The following is a 16,702-nucleotide window of genomic DNA, read 5'->3' as shown; positions in this document are numbered from 1 at the left end:
GTTATGTTTGTACGGTTTTGGGGCATGCTCGTTGACTTCCACTAGTCTAGTTTAACGGAGAAAAAATAAATAATGCAAGATGGAACTCTTGAAAGTAAATATTCTGCTCATCAACACTGACTAAATATTGAACATACAAATGTTGAGGGGCAGGCGACACAGAAGACGGTTTCGAGGCGGTCTGGCCGACTTTTGATGCCGCACAGAGAGTTTTAGACTCTGGTGGAGAGGGCTAGCTGTGGCGGCTAGCTTCAAACTGGCGTCGAGCACTGCGTTCAAGGTCTGCAAAGCCCTCCAGCCCGATTTGTTTGCCGTGTCCTACAACCAGCCAGTGGGAAGCCATAGCAGATTTCTGGCGTCTATGGCACTTTCCAAACTGCGTTGGGAGCCTTGATGTTAATGTTATCATAAAAAGCACCGAGGCACTCTCAATCAGTGATGATGTATCGTGTGTGAACTGTCTGTTATTGAAAATTAAAGATCAAAACAACTCTTTTGACACCAAATCTGTGCTTTATCTTCATATACTTGAAGTGTGACACGTAAATAAGTCACAGACTCACAGCAAACATATGTACACAATAAATGATGAAGTGCACCAACCAAAAATACAACATAAAGTTGACAGTTTTTGGCCGACTGGGTCACCGCTTCGTGTGGCCAATCGATTCCGAACACACACGTCTCGGTGGTTCTTCCATTTTTTTATTTTTTTATTTTTTCCATCGCCGACCTTGCCATTTGGCAATCACAATAATGTCTTGACGAGACTTGCTCTTCGATGATACTCCCGTCGGCTTGGTCCATTTTTGCGTGTAGAAAATAATGTTTGATTCTATTCTACAATGGCGATGTTTTCGCGCTGAATCGGAAACAACAGTCTGAGCGGACCAATCACAGTCCGTTTCTGCCACGTCATACGTGTCTACGCGACGCGAAGATTAGAAAATTGGAGAGGAGCGCGTCAGGCTACGGCGCAGGGTCGTAACTCGTGTCTTCCTTGACGGCGCAGGTCTGACGCGGAAGTATTAACTTGGCCTTAAGTGAGCAGTGTGAGCGGATTTAAGTGGACTGACTCAATGAAGCATTTAATAAAGACAGGTATTTTTCTATATTATTCTTGTTCAAATATAATTCATTGGGACAGTAGCATGTTTAAAACTTAATTTTATTTTCGGCATTGGATCGAGACTATAAAATGTGAAGCTATTTTGCACAGGAACAGTTGCTGCAACAGTTAATGAAATTTTCTTTGTATAAAAAGAATAAATGTCAAATGGCATCTAGCGGAGATACATGCCTCTGTGTTTTTATAAATTTTAAAAGGTAATATATTGCCATAGTTGAAGTATCGCAATACGTATCAGATCGCCACACAGGTATCGGGATACAGATCGGATCGTGACAAAAGCAGATCGTGTCAGCCCTACTAGCTAACTCCCTTGTTGCTCGTGCGCTCTTTTGAAGGCATCAGGTAATGAGACTTGGGCAGTGTTCACGCAACTTGTCAGTTCAAGTTCAGTGGTTAGTATTGCCAACGAACTACAAACCACAAACAGAAATTCAAAAAACTCAAGTCAAGACAATTTTAACCTGATCAAATGAATTAGAAATACTCAAAATAACATGTTATGTTTGTTCACTATCTTTAATTAGCATGAATAATTACCGTATTGGCAGGAATATAAGACAGTGTTTTTTGCATTGAAATAATACGGAAAAAGAGGGGGTCGTCTTATATTTGCGATCCAAACATTATACCCATTCATGGCGCTAGATGGCGCCAGATATCATTGAAGCGATGTTCTCTCATGACAGATCTAAGCTGCCCTCAAGTTGAACCAGTTTGCATTATTGCAATGTTTTTCCTTATTTAGATTTGTTTTAAGACTACAGTTACAGTTAGACTTCACTTTGATGGTTAATGCAGTTATTGCAATTTTGTTGTTTTATCACAATAGATTGGTTTATTTACATTTCAAAAAGCAGAAGCCATTCATTTACAAATGTGATTGGACATTAGTTTACATATTTAAATGTTCAGATTTTAAGATTTTAATGAGGCAAAATAACATGCTTTTCATTTGATTCGGATGTACTGTAATTATTTTCTGTATAAACATTAATTTGGTGTTAAAAAAGTCTTTTTTCAAACTTGAGTCTTGAAAAAGAGGGGGTCGTCTTATAATCAGGGCCGTCTTATATTCGGGCCAATACGGTAAATACGCTTTTTAAAAAAAAAAAAAAAAAAATAGTCGACAAAACAAAATCAGACAGCTCAACAGTAGAATTTTGATTTGCAATAATACAAGTTTAAGCCAGCTCTTTTTCCTCTTTTCAGTGCTATTTTTATAGCTACTCGAGAAAAAAAATACTGAATTTTAAGTATGAATAGGACAACTTACATTGGCTGAAATGATGTAGAGGAGTGCCGAGTGCAATTAGGAGTCATTCATAACGTTTTGATGAATTTCATGGCTGGTCTCGACCTTGGGCCATGTGGGTGGGGAGCACTAGAGCGTAATGCCGCAGCTGTCGGAATGTGGCTCCAACCTCACTTGTATGGATAGACCACTTCACATGAGGACCAACTCCACTCCACCTGCTTACCAGCTGTTCTTGTGTCGTCTGTAGGCTCAACATCTGTAACACACATACTGGCGCTAGAGTAAGAACGATTGAAGGAAAAGGGGCACAGCGGAATGATGAATGTTTTTTTCTATTGGAATTAAAAGGAATTTAGAAGAACAAAACAAGAATTTGAAAAGATTCGAGGTTCAAGTATTTGTTGTGGTTATTCGTAAAATGTCAATTAAAACCCATTGACGGCAATACAGGGAAGTTATTTATTCGATACCTTCCAGCCCAGGCAAAATGGATTGGACAGGGTAACCAAAGTAAGTTAATTGTGATCTTCGGTATGGTTGGAGGAAAATGCTGTAAAAAAGAAAGAAAAGAAATAAAAAACTCAAAGCATATTTTAACCAAGTGCAGGTGAACATCTGCTTTTCTTCAAACACATGCTCATATCAATCTGTAGTTTGTAACAACCGAGAAGGGATATAATTTAAGGGAAACAGGTGTACATATCTAAAGAATATAAAAAGAGGAGTTGGCTTGTGGAATCGCTATGCAATTGAATTGAAAATGTTGAAAAATGTTAGTGATGGTTAAAAAAAACAAATCTGTTGAAATGGAATGCATTTTAAATAGACAAAACAATGTTTATATGTATGCTTGAATATGATACGGTTCCACCCTTAGTTCCCATGAATTCCCATGGAAAGTTTCCAATTTGGAATATTTCCATAATTCTCCATCTCAATTTCCCCTGGAACTTTATGATGAGTTTACAAGGTGGGCCTGCAGTGGTCTTAAATGAGGTTGTTGGCTCAGCTCAAGACCCCAAGCATGCTGGGTTCTTTTACTGGATTTTCTGTCAGGGTACATACACATTGGCAGCCTTGTTGTTTTTTCTCCTAAATGATTTCTGCTTGTGACTTGGTGAGTTTTCTCTTTGCAGCTGCCTTACCTGCTGCTCAACACAGGAGACCCCAGGACGCGTATGTATCCGGTCTTCTATGGGGAGAGCATTGAAGTTGACCCAAAACCTGAAAAAGAAGTCAAGTAAGTAATGTAGAAATAATGCGATGCTATTTTGGTTATCTAGAATTGGAGGACATTTACACCCCCCCCACTTCAAAATTGAATCCACATCCAAAACTAAAACATACCATATCTGATTACGAATTTACTTATTTATTTAAGTCGAAAAATATTAACCGAGAAAAGAATTCTTGAAGATATTTGAATATACCACATTTTTTGGACTAACCCCCTTAAATGCAACTAGCTAGCTTCTACTCCTGAGAGAAAGCGATCATCAATATGGATTTGCGACCTTGTTAGCGTAACCTTTTTAGCATGGTAGAAGACCAGTTTTTCCAAAGAATGGGTTGAGCAAATTTCTCTTTGTTTCTATTTTTAGTATTTTTGATAAACCTTTTGCAACCATGTAATGAATATGACCAGAATAAGACAATTATTTTATTTGTTTCTTTACTTAAAGTGCTTGTGACACAAAAAAAGCATGTTTATTTCATATTACACGCAGTACTTTATGCTTCTGAAGGAAATGGACCACCTGGATGTGCGCGGAAGTGATCGATATATTTATTCAATTTTTTAAATCTCTCGCTACGAAAATGAGAACTTTCGGACTGAGGAAGAAGGCAAATGTGACGTTAACGGGAGACATCATCTTGATCGGGTCCGATCATGTCATTTTTAAAGTATCAGAATCGACAAAAAAATATCGGACAATGCCCTTTTTAATATATATATATATATATATATATATATATACACATTTTTTTAAATTAAATCGTTTTCTAATTGTATTTAACTTTACAGACAAAATGTCTTACACTCATCCAGAGTCTTTAGTTTTGGCTTAAAGTAGGGCTATCAAATTTATCGCGATAACGGCGGTAATAACATTAAAATATTTAACGCAATTAACGCATGCGCTGCACTACCCACTCCTGCATTGTCGCGTTCAATCTATAATGGCAACGTTTTAGGTATACATAGGGCTAAAAGGCAACGTAAAATGAGTAAAGAAAATTTTGTCTGCCTTTGAAGCCTTTTTTTAATTGGCTAAAGCCATACAATCCCCCTCTCAACAATTAGAAATATCGTGGAAAGCAATGTGGGGAAGAAATGTAGTAGTTGATCTTTTTCTTAACACCTTATGTTATTTCCCAAAGCAGAGAAGATATATCAATTGGTACCACTACGCACAGTCATGGTTGCACTTCCCATCATGCATTTGGGCAGAAGTTAAATGGCTACAGTATCATTTACTGAAAGCTCAACAAATACACTAGATGGCAATATTTAGTCACAATATACAAAGTCACAGTTATCCTTTAAGAATTACAAATTTTCTATCCGTGGATCCCTCTCACAGAAAGAATGTTAATAATGTAAATGCCATCTTGAGGATTTATTGTCATAATAAACAAATACAGTACTTATGTACTGTATGTTGAATGTATATATTCGTCTGAGTTTTATTCATTTTTATCTTAATGCATTGCCAAAATGTATATGATCGGGAAAAATTATCGGGAATGATTGGAATTGAATCAGGAGCAAAAAAAGCAATCGGATCGGGAAATATCGGGATCGGCAGATACTCAAACTAAAACAATCGGGATTGGATCGGGAGCAAAAAAACATGATCGGAACAACCCTTCTATATAGGCATACTATTGTGTGCAAAAGGACTGCGGATCCAGCTGATTTTGCAGATTAATTCGCTTATTTTTTGCTTCACTTGGTTTATTTTTTGCTTCACGCCGGCCCAATGTGCTGCAGGCTTTTGTTGCTACACCAGGGAGAGTAGTGTGAGCCTTTCTGGGTTTCAAAAAGATCCTGTTTCCTGCGAAGAATGGGCAAAATAAAGTATGACAATGGAGCGACCCTTTGATGGACGAAGTGAATAAGCTACGTGTTTTATATTATGTCATATACTGGGATCATTGCACACGTTTAAATAAGGACGTGGCTTGCATTTTGTGGGAGACAATGGTTCCTGTCCACCGAGAAGGCGGGAGTGGCTGCCTCCCTCGGCTGGCACTCTCGTCTACGGTTATCGATTGTGTCGAGACTTCCACCCCTCTCGGCCCTCTTCATGTGCCCTCCGAGAGAAAGCTATCCTTGGCTTGGGCGCAGCAGCCACGCGCTCCGACATCGGCCGGTTTGTCAACCGAGAATGCGCCATTTTCGGTGTTCATTCCCCAGCTGCGTCCCCGGCGACAAGTGCTCCTGCCGGGGCGGCAGCAGGGGAACAATGAGGTGAAACTTCTTTGCCGCCGGGGGCTGGCCGATCGGTATAGGCTATCACCCCCTTCGCCATTGTGACATGATGATGATGGGTAGTTTTGTGTGATTTTTCATTTTGGAAAGGCGAGGGAGACACTTGGAAGGCCAGCTCGGTTCGGGTTAGCATGTAGCCCAGCTCTCACACTCCTCTTTACTTTACACTCTTTCCTCAGTCTCCGAGTCCCCACTGGGAAATTACAAGAGCCGGATTAACTCGGGTGGTATAAAATACCATTCGGGAGGTTTAAGAAGTCGGCAGTTTTTGACCATTGTACTGTAATTTAGCCCTGTCGTTCTGAATAAATGCATTTTTAATATTTCAAATTCCGTTTAGCACAAGACTTATTTGTCATGACCGTACAATTTATTTAGCAATTGGGGAAAAATGCTTTGATACAAAGAATATCCTGTAAAAATATTGGAGTAGACTGAAAAAACTATGATGAAATTTTACAGTATGCTCTAGTCATCAGCCTCGTGTTTCTTGTCGTTCTGAATCTTCCTTCCAAGTACGACTCAAACATATATAGCTGTATGCCACAGGCTTCCACTGGATCGACAATTTCACTTAAAAAGATCCACACTTGAACCACAGTCGCTGAAAATCGCTTCCTCCTCCATTGGGCTGAATTCTAAATCCGTTAAAATCGCTACTACGCCGACGTCATCACCCAAATGGAGGCGCCAGAGCGCTATAATGACAGGATGAGCTAAATGGCAGATTGAAAGACTAATTTCTCATCATCTGTATAGTCGAATCGTCTCAAAATATGATTTTAATCCCAATAATAATGCTATTTAAGATTTTTTTTTCCTATAGGGTTGTTCTCTTGGTTATTAGTAAAACCGAGATTAAAAGCTAGCTTCTACTCTTGAGCAAAAGTTAAAATTTGCAACCATTACCTGCAAACCCTTTTTGTTGTTTATGCTAATTTATCATTCAATTAACATTTTACCATTGATCTTTAATCACAGCTAATCAATCCTTTGATATTTACTCATTATTGTTAAATATGTAGCAGTAAACCAGAGAAGAGAAGGCTTGTTTTTCCAAGAATTTTAAGCCAAATTGTTGGAATTTCTGGAATGACCTCACCGGTAACACCTCCAGTTTTCAAAAGGAATGCTCTTTTTCAGGTGCACTTCAGCTATCCGCTACGATTCGGACAAGCACTACCAAGACCGAGTGTACTGCGTCCCCGTGCCCACGCCGACCTCATACAGCGAAACGGTGGTGGCGGTGCCCAACTGCACCTGGAGGAGCTACAAAAGCCAAGTGTATCTGGAACCACGGCAAAAGCCCATCGGCTATCAGAGCACCACCATCGTGTACCCCAAACACGCAAAGAACATTTATCGCACCACGCTAACCTACAAGCCCACCGTTGCACGCCGCTGGTTTGTGTCCAGAGTGCGGCTGGAGTCAGGTGAAGATTCGAGTCCCTGCATTATCTACACAGAGGACTTATAGACACTCACTAGCTCCTGTTTTGTTTGTTCAGAACTACATTTTAGAAGGGAGATACACAAAAATGCTGGAAGCTTAACCTTTTTTTATGTTTGTCTCTACAAACCCCCAGGATAAAATCTTTCAACTTTCTACTGGTGCAGTTTCTTGCACCTCATTGGCCTATGTCTATTTGATGAAAATGAGGGCTGACGAACTTTGCTCCCACGGGTGGACCTCGGTAAAAAGAACGACGTGAGTGTGGAGAAAGCATGACAGTGAAGAGGATTTAATCATGCAAGCTTTATTGCACTTGTTTCCATTCATGAAAAGCATCTCTGTGTGTGTTCCAATGATTGGACCAAAGTTTTTTTGTTTTGTTTATATTTTTAAACAGGCTATGCGAGATGTTCCTTAAAACCTGTAAATGGTTCATCACAACATTTTCTCAACATATTTATAGTTGACCCAGTCGTAACTAGGCATCCTATTTATTCATTAAAAGTGTATTCAGGGGTGTTCGTGCCAAAAGGAAAAAAGGGACTATAAATGATTGTTTTGTCTCAGCATCATTATTGGTACGAGCTTTTTACTTTTTCACTGCCAGTCATTTTCGGAAACAGAGCATTTTGGCATATTTCAGGGCCCATGTAACATTGTTTCATGACTATACAGAGATTATTACAATGGAGACTAACTTGTTTCATCACTTTGTGTATCTACCATTAACATGTGCATCCAAAAATGTGAGCGAAAAAATAGAAAAAATGTTAACAAAAACAAAAATATTTTCAACTAAATGGCTGCCAGACATATGGGGGTTAAACATTTTATCAATGCTGGTACTATTTTAGCCAATCAGATGACTCACAATTGCCCACGTTCCTTGTGATGTCATTAATACCCATTATCACACGCACCTGTGCTCGGGTGCGGGCATAACTTATATCAACAAAATAGCAACACTCATAAGCGCTGTCATTTCTTTGTGTTTAGACTAGGGCTGTCAAAATTATCGCGTTAACGGGCGTTAATAAATTTTTTAAATTAATCACGTTAAAATATTTGACGCAATTAACGCACCCGCTGGCATATTGCCTCAAACATTACAATGAGGCCGTTTATGGACATTAAGAGTGAAGAGAATGCCACCGGCCGCTTGGGGGCAGCGCCGTTCCATACTCATGTTATGTCTTCTAAACGTGGGAGAATTAGTAGTTGTGAGGCGTTTATGCTGTATTCACAATGCAATGCAAATTGCTATTTGTGCTCCACACATATTTCGGTAAGTTTTCTTTCTTTTAGTGGCAATTATGTGTCTCTTGTTTTATTTTGGGTAAGATATGTACAGATACATACTGCCATTGGCAGTGTATCAAATACTTGTTCTCCCCACTGTTTATGTTATACAGTAAAGGCGAGTGGACGCAGGCACGCCGTTTATTGGCATAAGCTTCTCCTTCACAACAAACATAAGTATCGTTTAGTGAAAGCACAACAAAAATAATATTCCTATCTCTCTCAAAAAAAAATAATGTTCTCAAAAAGAAAAGCACTTCAGTCTATAGTAATGAGGCCCTATTCTGACACACAGTTAAACAATAATGCTAAATAAACTGGCATTCCATATCAATTTAGCTATGCAAAATACACGTAAAACTTTTCACTCTATTTTTATTATTGTTATTTTTAGTCTTATTGTTATATTAACTCTACTTCTGATTGAAAATTTTACAAATTTTATTAAAACGAAAACATGAAGAGGGGTTTTAATATAAAATTACTATAACTTGTAACTATAACATTTATCGTTTAAGAACTCAGTCTTTCTATCCGTGGATCACTTTAACAGAAAGAATGTTGATAATGCCATTTGTGGATTTATTGTTACAATAAACAAATACAGTACTGATGTACAGTATGTTGTATGTCTACAGTGCCTTGCAAAAGTATTCGGCCCCCATGAATCTTGCAACCTTTCGCCACATTTTAGGCTTCAAACATAAAGATATGAAATTTAATTTTTTTGTCAAGAATCAACAACAAGTGGGACACAATCGTGAAGTGGAACAACATTTATTGGATAATTTAAACTTTTTTAACAAATAAAAAACTGAAAAGTGGGGCGTGCAATATTATTCGGCCCCTTTACTTTCAGTGCAGCAAACTCACTCCAGAAGTTCTGTGAGGATCTCTGAATGATCCAATGTTGTCCTAAATGACCGATGATAATGAATAGAATCCAAATGTGTGTAATCAAGTCTCCATATAAATGCACCTGCTCTGTGATAGTCTCAGGGTTCTGTTTAAAGTGCAGAGAGCATTATGAAAACCAAGGAACACACCAGGCAGGTCCGAGATACTGTTGTGGAGAAGTTTAAAGCCGGATTTGGATACAAAAAGATTTCCCAAGCTTTAAACATCTCAGGGAGCACTGTGCAAGCCATCATATTGAAATGGAAGGAGCATCAGACCACTGCAAATCTACCAAGACCCGGCCGTCCTTCCAAACTTTCTTCTCAAACAAGGAGAAAACTGATCAGAGATGCAGCCAAGAGGCCCATGATCACTCCGGATGAACTGCAGAGATCTACAGCTGAGGTGGGAGAGTCTGTCCATAGGACAACAATCAGTCGTACACTGCACAAATCTGGCCTTTATGGAAGAGTGGCAAGAAGAAAGGCATTTCTCAAAGATATCCATAAAAAGTCTCGTTTAAAGTTTGCCACAAGCCACCTGAGAGACACACCAAACATGTGGAAGAAGGTGCTCTGGTCAGATGAAACCAAAATTGAACTTTTTGGCCACAATGCAAAACGATATGTTTGGCGTAAAAGCAACACAGCTCATCACCCTGAACACACCATCCCCACTGTCAAACATGGCGGTGGCAGCATCATGGTTTGGGCCTGCTTTTCTTCAGCAGGGACAGGGAAGATGGTTAAAATTGACGGGAAGATGGATGCAGCCAAATACAGGAACATTCTGGAAGAAAACCTGTTGGTATCTGCACAAGACCTGAGACTGGGACGGAGATTTATCTTCCAACAGGACAATGATCCAAAATATAAAGCCAAATCTACAATGGAATGGTTCAAAAATAAACATATCCAGGTGTTAGAATGGCCAAGTCAAAGTCCAGACCTGAATCCAATCGAGAATCTGTGGAAAGAGCTGAAGACTGCTGTTCACAAACACACTCCATCAAACCACTGAGCTCAAGCTGTTTTGCAAGAAAGAATGGGCAAGAATGTCAGTCTGTCGATGTGCAAAACTGATAGAAACATACCCCAAACGACTTGCAGCTGTAATTGGAGCAAAAGGTGGCGCTACAAAGTATTAACGCAAGGGGGCCGAATAATATTGCATGCCCCACTTTTCAGTTTTTTATTTGTTAAAAAAGTTTAAATTATCCAATAAATTTTGTTCCACTTCACGATTGTGTCCCACTTGTTGTTGATTCTTGACAACAAATTAAAATTTTATATCTTTATGTTTGAAGCCTGAAATGTGGCGAAAGGTTGCAAGGTTCAAGGGGGCCGAATACTTTTACAAGGCACTGTATATCCATCATGTGTCTTATCTTTCCATTCCAACAATAATTTACATAAAAATATGGCATATTTTAGAGATGGTTTGAATTGCGATTAATTGCGATTAATTACGATTAATTTTTAAGCCGTAATTAACGATTAAAAATTTTAACCGTTTGACAGCCCTAGTTTAGACATTTTCTCTATTAGAGGTCTTTAAAAAATCACACATTTTGATACTTAGGATGTGTTACTAATTTGTTGCAAAGTAATCAGCAGGACATGGGTTGCTTTCACCCAAATCACTATTTCAGATTAAAGAAATGGAAAACCTTTCCACAAAAAACCCTTGACACTAATTTTTCATATCCTGACTCCTCATTTATCAGAACAATATTGTCGGCCACCCATTCCTATAGCAATTAGTTGATGACTAAAGTCATCATGGGGCCAAATGTTGGCTTTTAGTTGACAACTTTCCACGTCATTGCCACGGAATGAGTTAAATGTAGGGCAGCAGCTATCGATTATTTTAGTAGTGGCTTAATCTATCAACTAGTTAGTTTGAATAATCAGGCATAGACTTCATAATGATATGTTGAAATTTCTTGTCAATAATCCCTGAATTCTTTATAGATATGGATGTGAAACAGTCTTGATTCTTGGTAAAAGCACACACACACAAAAAAAAGTGCAGTTACAATTTATTTTACGTAAATATGCCGAAGTACGATGCTCGTCTGTTAGTTAATGTGGCGGTTTCCATATGTAAACAGAGCTTTTCCGGTGCAAATTAATGTGAATAAATGCTTAAATCCCTGAATATTTTATAGTTATGGACGTAAACCAGTCTCGATTAAAAGCAAAAAAAAAAAAAAAAAAAAAGTGCAGTTAGCATTTATTTTACGTAAATATGCCGAAGAATGATGCTAGTCTGTTAGACAACGTGGCGGCAGCCTTACAACAAAAAGCTTTTTACGTTGAAAAATTCTTGTGAAAAAATGAAAAATAATTACCTTGGATCCTCGAACAAATCACTCCCGAGACAATCCTCCCTGTTTGTATGTGGTACAGCTTTCGTACTTTTTCAACCTAAATCCGGCGTTGGATCGCTGCATGTGTCACTGCAACCGACTGCGAATAACTGAAGCGTCTTGTGGGATGGACTCCTACTTGAATGCGTGGTGCAGTGAAGGTCGAATCTGACCTGTCAATATCATTATGAAGTCTATAGATGGGGTAAAGAACATTTAATGCGTTGCAGAATAAATTTTAGGAGATGTAAAAGAAAGGCTTGCTAAGATTGCACTTTCAAAAGAGCATTAAAGGCGACAGCAAAATTCCCGAGTCTTTCGTCAAACTGTGCAGAGTTGCACTTTCATTGAAAAATTTATTAAAATACCTGAGCTTAGCCTCAAACCGTATAAAACTTTTTTAAAAAATTTAAAAAATTAGGACCTTAGTACAACAAAATAACAATTGGCTAACTTGCATAGCAAAAGTCCCACTAGCTTAAATGCCATAAAATGCTAACGTTTTTTTCCCCCCAATGCTCTTAACAAATCGTTCACATATTCCCACAAAAAATGGCTGAATATACCTATAAATTAAATTACAAATGCATTATAAAACATTTTAGTTAAACAAAAAACTTACCTTATGTTGGTCTTAACAGGGAGTAGCTGGATTCAGCCGAATTAAATGAGCTGTCACTATTCACTGTTGCCACTAGAAGGCATAGTATCCACCTAACTGAATAAAACTAAATGCAAACTTTCAAAACAAACCATTACAACACCACTCTATAATTAAACAAATACTCGAAGCAGCAAAATTTGATTAAAAACTTTTTTATAATCGAATTACCTAATTGATTAATCGTTGCAGCAATAGTTAAATGTGTGTGCAAGTGAACTACAGTGACTGCTTCGTGATCTAAACTAAATATATGGCAGGGCTACTGAAAGAGGATGCTGATGAAACAATTGTCATTACAATTTTACTGCCATAATTGTGGTCTAATGCCCCTTTGTACAATTGCAAATCAATAATAGCTTCAGGAAATTAATTTAAAGCCCAAGTTAAGATATGTTCAACATGTTTCTGTATGAAAAGGTTAACTAGAAAGTGAGAGGATCTGGTTTGTCACTAAATGTTTTGCATGACAAATCCTTTACATAATTTTAATTTAGATTGCTGGCGCTTGGGAAAAAAAAGGCCTCCAAGTATCGAAGCTATTTTGAGTGGTGCATGCTGGGATTATTGAGGGAACAGTAGGTTGAATTTCAAGGGATGGCAGTTTTAGTGGTGGAAAAGAGAATGCAGATTTTGTAGGGAGTACTGGTAGTCAAGTGTATGGTTGGCCAAGTGTCATGAGAGTGAGAAGAGCAAGTTGGATGTGAACTTTGGCTGGTTTCATGCGAGTTCAAGTGTTTTCTAACACTTGTTACTGTAAAATATTTTCCTGATGTATATGTGGAATTGAGGCACTTCTTCATTCTCTTTATATTTTTGTACGTCAGCTGTCGTTCCTGTTCTGATCTAATTTAAAGAAGATGTACGTATATTGTAATTGAATAAAAAGTAATTATCAATTTATCTGAGTTTTGGTCTTTTGCTTTTTGGGAAATAAACATGAGACTATTGACCAAGAATGCTGCCTTTTATAAAGGTTGCTCCCTGAATGTTGGTAAACACACTTAATGTACAAGGGATGGAAAAAAAAATAAATACTAACATGCCAATGTAGGTTTATGTCTCCCTCTAGTGTTAAAAGACCTTCAAGTGCAGCACAAATATCCACTTAAAAAATGCTGTATAAATAAAGTGACTCCAAGACTATGAATGGCAATAAGCTTTTTATTTAAACATTAAGGCAGTGTCTTATTCGTTTTCCATTTGTACACTGCTATCCACAAAGCTTGCTGGTGGGCATGTAGAATTTAACCGTTTTTCCTTTTTTGTAATACCATCCTAGAAGCAAGCCACATAAATATTTACATCTATTTAGTTTTATATACATTCCTTGCTATTATACAGTGGGTTATAATTATATAAAAAACATTATGAACAAAATGTTTGAACAATGTTGTCATTTCTCCACAGCCCTGCCCTGCCACCTTCACTCCAGGGACCACACCAAGATATTGTTGCTATTTTTGAGCTGTTTAAAAAAAAAAAAAAAAAAAAAAAAAAAAAAACTGGTTGGACAAAATTGTAAGAGCAAAGGCAAAATTAATGCACGTTAGAATTTAATTTAGTATGGATTAGTCCGTCATTCGTTAAAGCAACAGTTAGATATGGCTTAGTCTGTTTATGGTCACATTCTTGAAAATTCAATGATAAAAATGTGGAGAGTCTGATGAACTGTACATCATGTGGCGAAATTACACAATTTCTGCTTGATTTCACCTGGGGAAAAACTCACCCCACTCTCACAAAGAAGATGGCTGAGATGAGCATTGTGCAGGCATGACACGCTAGTCCATCAACAGACAGGATGAAGGAGAGAGAGGAGGTAGTCCTAGAACAGTCAATACATGGACATTGCTGTGTTCAAATAAACTACACACACTAGCAGGTGATGGCATCCAACTTTGGAGACATTACAGAGTGAATCAACATGACACTTTTTTTTTTTTTTTTTTTTTAATGCTTTCTCCTCATCTCTCTTCCACCCGACCAAATGCGGGCGCAGTGAAGCTGACTGTCACAGTTGTCGCCATGGAGAAAACATCTAACGCAGGACTGATTGCTTAAAAACTGACAAAGGCGTTTCATTTTCTTTACTGTTTACACAATTCCCAACCTGGACAGTAGAAACTCTGGCAAGGGAGGGGCCAAAAAGAAAAAATAAACTATTGTGCGTCACTTGGTAACTTCAGTACTGTGCGTGTAAAATAAATGGCACTTAACACTAAGAATATATTATAATATACAAAAGCTGCACTGAAGAGAAGCTAAGGGTGTTCCTCTATGCAGTACAAGGTCAGACTGTCACAAAAGCTCCAAGATGGGACCTGGCAGGCCAGCTGAAGATGATGCAAAGGACTGAGGTACACCTTGTCAATGTGAAGAACCAGCTCAACTTCTCCTTCACTCACACGCGATTGTCGTTTGTGTAATTTGAAATCACTGGTGGTGAGAGCAAAGTTAAATGGGTGGATGCCCTGCTGTTCTCATGTCCGGATTCTCCACAATGCCATTGTGAACAGGCCAACAACTAAGTGCTTAATATCCCCAAAAAATATTTCAACAAACACAGATGTGGTTAATATAAAAACAACAAGAAAGTGTCACTTGTCCGCGTGCCATCGTGTGGTAAAACGTCTCACGGGACACCTGACGTCAGCAGGCCTCGGCTGTTCCTCTGGACCCTTCCCAAAGTATGATGACATCAGCAACGAACAGCATGTTTACCCTGTAAACCAATGATATGACCCTCCCGTGCTTAAAGCCCTCCCCACCCCGAAAGAATTTGTCATTGCAAAACAAGGAGCACACAAAATATGACCATAAGAACGTTCACCATCAAAAAGTACTTGTTGTCTGCGATCGCTTCCAATCACAAGAGTGGACTGAGTGAGTTTAAATTTTTTTTTTTTTCTTTTTTTTTTAAAAAGAACCAGGGGGGGGCGATGTTTTGTCTCATCCCTTACATGCACTTGTGCATTTGGAACAGTGTAAAGAATTGTAAAAGGGGCCTCTTGCTGCTTAGGCCAAGACTCCCCTCCATCAAAGTGTAAGCACTTGAGCGTGATGAAGGTTGACGTGCCCCGATTGATAAGGCCGGTAGGAGATAGAACACGATTGGAAAAACAGGAGTCGTCCAGGAAATCCTGCGGTGATTATGTTGACTGAATCGGGAAATGCAGAGTGGAATGGTGTGGCATGGTTCACCTACGCGTGGGTCACTCGCTGTCAGACAGGGAGCTATACTGAGACATGAGCAGCGGCTTGTCCTCTTCATCCCAGGCACGTCCTTGCCCCTGAGCGGGTACGTGGCCGACTGGCTGGCCGGATGAAGGGGAGGGAACTGAAACCGTCCCGCCAGGGAAACGCATTATCAACGGGTTGCACGGGAACGGAGTTGGCGTTGAACCTGAAAGAAGCGAATAAACATTGCTTAGTTCCTACAGGCTTGTTTTAATTCTTTCTGCAATCCACAGTGAAGTCACACATTGTCTGTTCCCGATTTGTCACAGATTTTTGGGTATACTACGTTAGTCACTGAAAAACAGCGTTGTTTTTGTCAATGATGATAACGAAAATATTTCGTCGACGAACAATTTTCTCCCGACTATTCGATGTCATTGATGACGTAATTGCATCGAAGAGCACATCATCCTGTCGATGCTGAATAAAGAGTTTAAAAAATATATTTGTGGAAAGTTGAGCATGGCAGAGCGCAAGCAGGGAAAGAGACACAAAGGCAAAAAAGCGCACCAGAGTGGACAAAGCATGGACTTATTTTAACAAAACAAAGGAGGGTACACTGTGTGTGCGGACTCTTCGATGACAAGCTTGCAATTGCATACCACTGAGGGACGTCAGCCGTGAATGAACACTTGGAAGACGACGGGAGACAACAAGCTGGCAGATAGTCAGTCCATATAACCAGGATTGTTCATAACGATGTTAGAGTATAACTGTGTTATTTTCGTCAGTAGTGAGTAATGTAATTAATTACTTTTCCCATCTTGGCAACGCAGTTACCATTACTGAGGATGAAAAGGTGTGCTTTACTGCAATTTGGTAACTTCAATGACGCGAGAGATGTTTGAGAGACATGGAGAGTGCAGAGTAGGGGGGGAAGGAGGGAAAGGGGTTGTTA

General features: G+C 38.9%; 2 protein-coding genes across 5 annotated transcripts in view; one reads left to right on the top strand and one right to left on the bottom strand.

Annotated features, from left to right (window-relative positions):
• rflna (refilin A) overlaps positions 1 to 13,465 on the top strand; it is a 30,184-nt gene extending 16,719 nt beyond the window's left edge. The window contains exons 3-5 of one of the 2 annotated variants that reach the window (XM_057832831.1): positions 3,524 to 3,627; positions 7,027 to 7,316; positions 7,470 to 13,465. In XM_057832831.1, coding sequence (XP_057688814.1) covers positions 3,524 to 3,627; positions 7,027 to 7,316; positions 7,470 to 7,474 — 399 coding nt within the window. In that variant the 3' untranslated portion in view covers positions 7,475 to 13,465. Of the gene's footprint in view, positions 1 to 3,523; positions 3,628 to 7,026 lie in introns of both variants that reach the window. The other variant, XM_057832830.1, reaches the window with a different exon arrangement.
• A 570-nt stretch (positions 13,466 to 14,035) lies between these two features.
• The window catches only part of ncor2 (nuclear receptor corepressor 2), a 110,751-nt gene continuing 108,084 nt past the window's right edge, over positions 14,036 to 16,702 (bottom strand). For all 3 annotated transcript variants that reach the window (XM_057832827.1, XM_057832829.1, XM_057832828.1), the window contains exon 45: positions 14,036 to 15,970. In XM_057832827.1, the coding sequence (XP_057688810.1) occupies positions 15,780 to 15,970 (191 nt within the window). In that variant the 3' untranslated portion in view covers positions 14,036 to 15,779. The remainder of the gene's footprint in view (positions 15,971 to 16,702) is intronic.

This window comes from Corythoichthys intestinalis, chromosome 3 (genome assembly GCF_030265065.1).
Source record: "Corythoichthys intestinalis isolate RoL2023-P3 chromosome 3, ASM3026506v1, whole genome shotgun sequence".
NCBI classification, from domain to species: domain Eukaryota; kingdom Metazoa; phylum Chordata; class Actinopteri; order Syngnathiformes; family Syngnathidae; genus Corythoichthys; species Corythoichthys intestinalis.
The sequence above is the reverse complement of the archived record's forward strand: the minus strand, read 5'-3'. Positions and strand labels throughout refer to the sequence as shown.